Below are 10,507 nucleotides of genomic sequence, written 5' to 3' on the forward strand. Positions count from 1 at the left end.
TATATTGTTTTTTTGTATTTTAGCATTGTTAATTTTATATTCATAGCATATTGGATTTGTTTTTCTAGTAAAGGTAGTTACAAAAGTTTTGGACGTGTTTAAGGGCAATTCGTTTACATTACCCCACATACTTATTCTTTTAAGCTCGTTTTCTAAGTCTATACAATCAGACAAATTACTAACCTCACGAAGTGTTTTATTATCGTCCGCAAAAGCGCGTATGATAGTTTGATCTTTCGGCCTGTCATATAAGTCATTTATAAAGATAACAAATAATAAAGGGCCCAATGAAGACCCTCGGGGAACACCTCTAAGTGTTGAATAATATTGATTTGTTAGTTCTCCATTTATTTTTATAACATTAGTTCTGTTACTTAAGTAGCTTTTAAACCACTTTAGTAAATGACCTGAGATACCATAATTTTTTAATTTTCTAAACAATAATTCGTGGTTCATTCGATCGAATGCTTTGGACAGGTCCATGAAGATACAATCCACTTGTTTCTGATTATCGATTCGAGGGGCAATATAATTTAAAAACGATATTAAGTTAGTACTAGTGGATCTAAGTTTACAAAAGCCGTGTTGTTCGGTAGCGAGTAGTGGTTGAAACCAATTACTTAAATATTTATGTACGATCATTTCAAATATTTTTGACAGAATTGATATTAGAGATATGGGGCGGTAGTTATTGCAATCTAATTTTGAACCTTTTTTATGTATCGGAATTATAATTGACAATTTCCAGTTGTCTGGGAAAACACCGCTTGAAATAGACAGGTTGAAAATGTATCCCAATAATGGAACGAATACATCTTGACAACCCTTTATTAGAAAAGCAGGTATCTCATCTATGCCGGTAGATTTCTTCGCTTTTAATTTCTTAATAGCTTCAACCACATCGTTGCTGGTTACCAATATATTGGAAAATGAGTCATGGTTCGCTTTTTTATTATTGGTATAGTCTAGATTCGAATCTTCATTACGCGCTTTTCCATGCATGCCCAATTAAACTGAAAAACTGGCCAAATTTCAATGCAATTTTCTGGTGTGATGTAATTAACAGGCTATTTTCATCAGAAATAATTAGATCTGTCATTTCTCTTGGCTTGAGCCTGTTGTTAACGTAACCCCAGAAATTTTCTGGTTTTTCTTTTAAGTCAGATACAATTGAGTTAATATTATATTAAAATTATGAATTAAGTTAATCATAAAATTAAAATTACGAATTAAGTTAATGTTATATTAAAATAAAAATTATGAATTAAGTTAATATTATATTAAAACTAAAATTATGAATTAAGTTAATATTATATTAAAATTAAAATTATGAATTAAGTTTATATTATATTAAAATTAAAATTATGAATTAAGTTAATATTATATTAAAATTAAAATTATGAATTAGGTTTATATTATATTAAAATTAAAATTATTAATTAAGTTAATATTATATTAAAATTATTAATTAAGTTAATATTACATTAAATTATTAATTAAGCTAATATGACATTAAATTATAAATTAAGCTAATATGACATTAAATTATTAATTAAGTTAATATTACTTTAAATTATTAATTAAGTTAATATTACATTAAATTATTAATTAAGTTAATATTACATTTAATTATTAATTAAGTTAATATTACATTTAATTATTAATTAAGTTAATAATACATTAAATTATTAATTAAGTTAATAATACATTAAATTATTAATTAAGTTAATTTGAAATTAAATTGTTAATTGAGAATTGAGAGTTGAGAATGAAAATTAAAATTAAGAATTATATTAATATAAAATTAATTACATTCCGTTTCTCACCAAATATTCGATTTCGTGAATGTAGAGGGAGATTATGCACCGGATTATATTTTGCCTTTTGGCAACTTTTTTCATTTCACTCTGTCGTCATTTGAATAGTTTTTATTCGGTGATAGAAAGAAATGGATTTTTATGTGACTTTTTGGATACACTTAAGAACCCTCAACGAAATTCCTTTTTTAAGACTGTTTCGTTTGTTACGCGCAACGAATAATCTGCAATTTTTTTCATCTGATCAGATTAACGGGTTTTGTAATCCATCTGTCTTCAATTTTCCTTCGCAATTCGTGATCGCCTCAGTTATAAGAATTCTCTATTTGAGTTGGAGGAAATAAATAAATTTTCTGGATAGACAAAAATAAACCAATAACATATATTTAATTTCAGAGAAAATGACCTTGGCAAGACTCTCGCGTTTCGCTAAAAGAAATTTTATGGTTTAAAAATACAAAATAAAACCGGAGAATGTTATTTTATTTGTACCATACAAAATTTAATTTTAGTCCATCTCACCCATGTTATTTTAAATTTGCTGAGGATTAAGAGCTCTCGGCGAAAAATCGCCAAGGCTGATTTAAAATTGAAAAGCTTTCATCGGTAGATATAACGTTCACTTGGAAAAATAGTGATACATTATGGGAACATAATATTGACTGTTATAAACGTATTCGATTATGAAGTTACGCTTTTTATAAAATGGTGGGTTGTGATCGGGTTTTTCGCCGCTAGATTCGCCGAACAGCTTCGGTCAGTAGCGGCGCCAGGATTTTTGGGGAGGTAGGCCAACCATTTGGAGGCCCCCCAAAATTATGGAGGCCCCCACCACAATCTTTTCAAATCCGTCCACGTGGATTATTTAATTTTTTTTTAAGCAAGTGGTGCAATTTTTAGGTAAAATGGGTACGCGACGAAGAAATTAGAATTAAAAAATAAACTACTGTCAAATAAAGTTACTCGTAGCTTTGAAAGGAATAAAAACAGCAGTGTCGTAAAGCTAATCACTCGCATTGAATATTGAAAAATTAATAAATAAATACATTATTTAGCAAACAAATTACAGAATTTTCTGATATTAAATAATTTGGAGGCCCATATATTAAATTTTGGAGGCCCCTTAAGACGACTTTTAGAGGCCCCTACCACAATTTCAAGTAGGCCCAGGCCTACCCCGGCCTGTTGCTGGCGCCGCTACTGGCTACGGTTCTCTAAGCAGATAACGCGTCTTTTTTCATTCCGAAATAATTGGTTGTCTACTTACAGAAGCTCTAGCTTTGACGCGAAACTATAGGCTAACAACTGTAAAAAATTCTTACTTTCTTCACCCATGTTAGTAAAAAATATAATATTTATAACCTCTGGTTATATTTATTTTACGAGTTAAGGTACACGTAATAAATCGCTACGGTGGTTTTTCCTTCGAGTGTGAAATCATCTTTAATTATTTTAAGACCAAAAATTTCACGTTCAATATTAGAGATGGTAAACCCTTTCTAGAAATCGAGAAAAAGAGAACGTGTAAAAGTTCGACCGAACTCTAATACCGTCCCATTCAGACGAATCTAGTTAAAATGTGCGGTTTTATTTATTCAAAAAATATATACATTTTTATACAAATTAAACGATTCTTGTACAATAAAGAGTAACGTTTAATATGTGTTATATTAAGTTAGGCAGTTATTATTTATTGAATGCCACCTAACCTACTCTAACCTAAACCAACCGAACCCGACATTGGTTTCTAGAAATATTCGGTCGAATAGGCCTACATACCTAAACGTTTAGGCTGGGTGTATTAAAGCCACGCCTAGACGTTTACCCTACACGATTTTAAAGACCGCTTAATCTCTTTATTATGGCCGTTAGCACGGGAAGAAAAACTCGAATTCAGACTTGCGAATTCCCGATTTAGATTTCGAGCTACTTTCTTAGAGCTGTAATTTCCAACCACGCCTAATATTTTTAATCCCACATTTTAAATGCAACATAAGGTCGTTTACTTTCTTTTAATGAGGTGTTAATGAAATGGAATTTCTTGGTGAAATCACGTGCTAAAACGTTGTTAACATGAAATTAATAAATAAATTGATTTTCCAGGCTTATAGGAGCTTACGCCGGAAACTTACAAGTTTATTTTGAAAAATTATTAAAATTAACTTTCTTTAAAAAAGAAATGTGTAAATATCCAGAACCTATTTTCGTTTCGATAAGAACAAGCTACCGTAGTTTCGAGGTTGGTTTGTATTAACTACTCTGTAGCTCCTCCTTCTTTAAATTTTACATATCGAACGAAATCTACATAGCCGTGCTGAATACATTTTAGTTATAGATAAATAAGGTTCCTTAACTTTGGATTTAACGAATAAATGGGGCCGTGCAGTGGAGAGGTGCAAAAGCTTCGGGGGATGGCGTTATATTAAGGGCCCTATATTATTTTTGAGGTTCCAGCGAGACCACGAAGTGCAAGGCGCGCACCTAGTTCGTAAGCCGCCATGCACTTGGGGCCACTACGATTGGGGCCCACCGCCACGTACTTCGCTAGCACCCCTTTCTTAGAAACGTGCAGTCAGAAGGGCCCGCAATCTCGTAATTTGTTCCGGGCCCAAAGTCTCTTCTCCAAAAAGGGTATTTTTAGAGCCCTACAAGCCTGTAAGCCTTAGATTACCGCACCATTTCTATATGAATAAAAAAATTCCTTCACCTAATATCGGCTTATCACCCGAATAGCCCTTAAAAAGTCTAGTATCTTCTTTTACTACTATTGACATAGGCAGTGGCAATATCATTTTCCTCTCATTACCTAGGGCAGTAAGTAGCCTGTGAAGCCACTATTACGCAATAAGTTCAAAATTTCCTCAATAGATGACGACGTACTTCACTCCAACTAAATATTTCCTGTAGTCGGTTCTTATAAGTTCTTGATAGTTAAGCGACGTAGCTTTTACAAAGGTAGTCTTTTGAAATCATTATATTTAGAAATACGAGAGAGGAAGAAACCTCAACTACACTAATAAATCCGTAACATACATGTATAGATTTAGCGATAAAGATTCAAGGTCTTAAAGAATAATTTACAACGCTATAAAACGAGAGCTTTCGAAATAAAACAATTTAAACACTATCACATGAGTTCGGATAAAAATTAGATTATCCCGTGATTTTGACTACAGCCAACGAAGGCCGAAACGAAGGGTAAAACTAAAATTAAGGTTAAACTTCAAATTTGATGCAAATTAATGAAGTACCGGTATTCGTGAAAATATGGGCGAGCCATTATGTCGCTTTCAGCAATATTATTTTTCTTCTTTACTCTTCGCTATCAATTTTAACGGTAAATTTAGGTATTATTAAAATTAATACCTAAATTGACCGTTATAATTAATAAAATTAAAACATGATATATTTTGTTTTAAGCATGTCTTCTAGTTTGGTATTACTACGGCCACATTCATACTTTATTTCATCACCGTTCACTTAAAATGAAAAATTAAGGGTGTAGGGTAAAACGTTTGACATATAATTCCGAGTGAAATTAAAATCGTCGATTGACATCGATTTAGTTTTCTATCTTTGGCGGAACTAGCGAAGGGTGAGATCTTTGTTTTAGTGTGTACATATAAAACTAAACCAACCGCGTACTTTGTTCGTAATGAAACGACACTTTTTTCCAATAAAGCAGATAAGATTTTTTAATTCCTGTATCTCAAATTAGATATAAACCCATACGCGTGGAGTGAGATAAAGGTTGGGAGAAAACGCTCTGAAAATAGAGCAGCGAGTGCTCGCGGAATAGGAAAGTTCAAATGAGCGTAAATAAAAACGGTATTCATTGAGAGGAGAAAACGGAAAATTCAATAGTTGCGTAAGAGGAAAACGAATTCGTTGCCGGAATATGAGCAATGTTCGGCTAATTTATTACGATTCTTCGTATCTACCTCTATACTCGACACCCGTGTACGAGAACGGCTAACTCGGCAAGTGCACTTTTTTGAATACGTATACAATAGAATGCCACGTGCCAAAAGCCTCGACAGAGAATGATCGCTCGAAACGGGAGGAGAGAATTTATTCTTCGAGGCGTACAAAATAGTCTATTTCGCGAAAGGCGGGAAAATTCCTTTCGCTATTAAAATATACATCTATAATTCTTCGTAAAGATAGCCACGTAACGGCGTTCTCCATGGATAATCTGATTAAAGGGTTCGGAGGACTAACGAGACTGACGCCGTTCTACGGTTTATTTTTGGCCATCGTGTCCTGCCTAATGGCTGGAAGCGCCAGTTTGGTCATCAGGGTTCGCCCCGAGACCAATCCTCTGGTCATCAATCTTCTACTTTTCGCCTTCATGACCTGCACAAGCTTGTCCATCTGTTTATTGAAAAGACATCCCATCCAGTGCGAACGAGACGAGCGCGGTTGGCTATTGCAAAGACTCTTCGTCGCAGGTTGGTTCCTCCTCGTATCATTTCATCTATTTCCGCGATTTAATAACAAACGGCTTCCAAAATATACAAATAAATATAGAATATAAGATAACGTAAGATATAAGGAGTTGAGAGATAGAAATTCGTTTGTTTTTAACCTATCTACGTTTCGCGATTCTCAATCTGAATCTTTTGTTTTTTTACGTCACTGGCAGCGATCGCCAATTTTTCGGTGGTAGCCGCTCTTCAGTACATCTCGGCTTCGGACATGACCGCCATCGTGTTCTGTTCGCCGGTGGTGATGTCGCTCATCTCTCCGATCTTCACGTCCGAATTGTTCCGCTTCCGCAATATCCTGCTGGCTCTAATCGCCGTGGCCGGAGTGTTCTTCATCTGCAGGCCGCCGTTACTCTTCGGCTCGGAAGACGCCGAGAGCCATCATCCGAGAGAAGATCGGATTATGGGCGTTATATGGTCGATCGTCGGCTGCTTCTCGCAAACCTACCTCTCTCTAATCGCCTCCAAAATGCCCGTCACTCCGGTTCACGTCTCCATGTTCGTGGTAGGATTAGTTCTGGCGGCCGTCTTGGCTATAATAGTGCCTCTCTGGTCGGTGGTTAGATGGCCAGCGTGCGGTTACGATTCTTACGTCGCGATGGCTGCCTCTCTACTAATACTGTCCTCAATCACCTTGGAAAATTTTTCGATTCGCCGAGAAAAATTAACTACCCTTTCCATTAGCCTGACCGTGCAGCTGATTTTTATCATGTTCTTCGAGGTCTACTTCTTCCAGGAGATTCTTTACTGGACCGATTTTTTGGGGGCCGCCATGATCCTAGCGTCCATTTTCGCGTTATTCGCCTACAAAATGCGCGACGATAAAGAAACGGAAAAAGATCGAGATTCGGATTTTAAAAATCGCGCCCAGAAATTCATCGCGGTTAAAAATGAACGCGTTAAGCCGTATTTGGACGAAACTCTGCTCGAATCCAGGGTGTGAAAATAGCGTGGCATTTCAAACTGACGCCACAACCAGAGTACCAATCTCCTTAAAAAGTAAAGAGAGGCAATTTTCTTGGAAGAAAATAATGGCGGACAAAAGAGTCTTCATTTGGGGCTCTAATATATAAGAAAAAAGAGGTTATTTCGTCCCAGCAGCTTCCGATCGTAATATGATTCCGAGAAAAAAAACCGAAAATACTCTCTTTGAGATTATTTTTATCTCAGTCGGTCAATCTTCTCAATTCGGGACATTAGAGAAACGGAGAGACCTTGTTAACGCGGAGATGGACATATCTCTCTTAGCGGTGCCAACGATGGGGTCAACTACCAACTGGACTTATAACGTCGATTGAAGAAGGGAGAGAGAGAGAGCCGTTGAAAAAGAAAGAAACGGTAACGGCAGCTCGTCTTCAGGCGCGGGTGTCAATGACCGTTCGAGAAGTTGGAGAAGGGATTCGATGAGGACCACCGAAGAGGAGTACACCGTGCCAGCGGGACTGAATAATTCACGAAGACGATCCATCCTGGCTTTCAACCTAATCGAATTGTAGGCAGACAGCAAAAATCGACTCCTGTTGTGTATTATTATAAGAGGGCTGGCTCACTGGCCGCTCGTACTCGCCGCGACAAGTAATCCCAAACTAAAAAAGGCAAAAATCGATCTTTATCCGGAGTCAAACCCCTTCGCGCATCTGTTAAAGAACGAAACCTCCAACATCTGGTATGCAAGAACGTATTAATGTAAAGACGTTTCTTGATAGTGCCACCATACGGGAATCTAAACAAAGGTACTCGCGAGTTTGACCCCTTTTCGCCAAGACAGGTACCTTAACTTTTCGCAGGAATCCATACCTCTACTTGGAATGCTTATCGCGGCAGATTTTCGTCTCGATGTGGCTGACGGTTTTTTTGACGTCACTATGATAACTTAACAAAAAATTACGAGAGTGGGGAGCACGCGCCGAGGGGATTTTTTCTCTCGTAGGCGTGACCAAAGCCGTCAGAGTGATCTTACCATAAGCGATACGGCAGGATAAGCATTCCAAGTAGACGTATGGATTCCTGCTTTTCGGTACACGCGTCACTTACGTTCCAGCGATGAAGTACAAGAGTCTTCGGCTAATGTCAGCGAGCCCGGAAGGATACCTACAATACGCTTCACCAGGATACCACTTCTCTATATTTAATCTATTAATATAATTCGATAATATAGAATTTGTAACCGCAACAGCAACTATCTAAACACCGCAGTCAGCTACCGGAAAAGTTTCTAACGTATATAAAGTAAAACAGCTTGTAGAAGAATTTTTATTTTCGGTCGTCACGAAAAAGAAATTCCAGTAGCGGTCTGTGTACTAGTTTTCTATTCCTTGTTTTAAAGGGAGTCGCCGCCGGGTTCGGATGAGTGGAAAGAAAAACATAGAGCGAGCCATACGTGATAGGAAAAAGTATCGGAGTGGTCGTCTAAAGTAGGGGTTATTTGGCAACTCCGGAGGGAGAGCGCTACGAGGTTGAATGCGCGATGGCGGTTGGCCACTCGTGGATCATTCGAGATGGATCGCCGCTGACACTGCGAATCAAAAGGGGACAAGAAGGAGACACAAATTACGGAACAAACTGACTGACTACCCCGCCATAGAAACTATTCGGAAGAAAATAAATTAAGGCGAATGGAAACAACGTGTTAGTTTGTTATCAAAACTTCTCTATAATTAGACTGGTCTATATTTGTAATAACATAAGTTAAATAATATCTATAAGAATGACAATTAGCCTAAATTTTCACCGAACGCATTGCGAAATCCAGGTTTAGTTGAGTACAGAGCCTACTAGTGTCTAAAATATGACCAAATATAAATAAACTAATGTTACTTATGATAATAATTAGGTTTTTTTGCCTACAATAAACAGTTGCGTAACGCCTCTAATCTATTTATCCATTAATTTAAAAAGAGGTATATTTCGGCCAAACTACACTTTAAGGAATTACCGTAACTTTTACGGTCAAATGTACAATTGATCATTAAAATTCATCGCTATTTTAAAGCAAAAATTTACGACAAAGATACGTTGAAAATGACTGAATTACTATTAAACATAACCGTCTATCAAGTGTGGATTTTTATGGTAAAATTACACGAAATTTTACACTGATTATACCGTTAATTTAACGCTCAAAAATACGAAATGTGGCTTAATTTAAGTATAGACTTTTCGTTAAATGAAAAACTATGATTTGACCTTTGATTTTGCGGCGATGTTTGAAACGTTCCTATAACTGTAAATTTTATAGTTATATTACTGTACAAATACCGTAATTTCTTAGAGTTTATCTCAATAAAATTGACGCTCTAATTAAACTTTAATTCTGTTAATTGAAACCGCGAAACGTAGAAAGCAGCTCGTCAAAGGCGAACCATTTCACGGGCAATTAGTGAGCTCGACGACGCTGGCTATTGAAGACTATAGCTTTACTGGGGCTCAGCGGAGGCCAACAAAGGGTACCTTCTCAATTAGACGTCACCAAAAGGTTTACACGTTTATTATAGGGCAATTATTAGACAACAGCGGGATATAAATCCGAGTGTGGCCTTCGCTGAGCAGAATCTCGTAGAAAGGGAAAGCGAGGACGACGCCAAAATTTTCGCGCGAGTCCTCCTTATCTAGTCTTGCCGAGAATCTCTATTCATGGCCACACGACCTAGTTCTTCATCAATTGAGTAGATTAAACCCCTGTTGAATATTAATCGCCGAACCAAAGTCTAATAAATCCGCTAGAGCGGTCGCGATCAAAGACAACGTTTAAATACGATTGTTATGTATTTACAGCGAACTTATAATAATTAATTTTCTAACAGGACGAGAAAGCGAAAATAATAATCAGCTAGGCTAATACCCAAGGCACCACCTTAGGCCCAAGTCATCTAGGGACTTATAACGCGTTTATACGGGTGACCGGGTTACAATGCGTGGTGGCAACCCCTTCATGCCACGTGAGCCCGCAGCTCCCTACACTAACTATTATCCTCTACAACTTTTTATGGAAAGGGGAAAGTCCTTTAACCAGTGGGGAGAGAACGTGCAAACTCATTACAATTTGGGCTCGAACCCGGCTCCTCTTGCGGCGAGGTGAAAGCGCTAACCACTCCGCCACCCCACAATGTCACCGTAACTCAAAGAGTTTGTTAACAAAGAACATTATAAAACCAATTTTGATCTTAGGATGTCGTGGAAGTTAACGGAATTTCATTGGGAGAG

The 10,507-nt window shown here is 36.9% G+C and overlaps 1 protein-coding gene across 1 annotated transcript; it reads left to right on the forward strand.

The window, feature by feature from the left end:
• The first annotated feature begins 5,931 nt into the window (after positions 1 to 5,931).
• LOC149941108 (solute carrier family 35 member G1-like) lies at positions 5,932 to 9,092 on the forward strand. Its single transcript, XM_090177964.1, has 2 exons — positions 5,932 to 6,268; positions 6,463 to 9,092. The coding sequence occupies exons 1-2, from the start codon at positions 6,004 to 6,006 to the stop codon at positions 7,245 to 7,247; spliced, it is 1,050 nt and encodes a 349-aa protein (XP_090034090.1). The 5' UTR covers positions 5,932 to 6,003; the 3' UTR covers positions 7,248 to 9,092.
• The last annotated feature ends 1,415 nt before the right edge of the window (positions 9,093 to 10,507 follow it).

This window comes from Leiobunum rupestre, chromosome 6 (assembly GCF_980474605.1).
Source record: "Leiobunum rupestre chromosome 6, qqLeiRupe1.1.hap1, whole genome shotgun sequence".
NCBI lineage: Eukaryota > Metazoa > Arthropoda > Arachnida > Opiliones > Sclerosomatidae > Leiobunum > Leiobunum rupestre.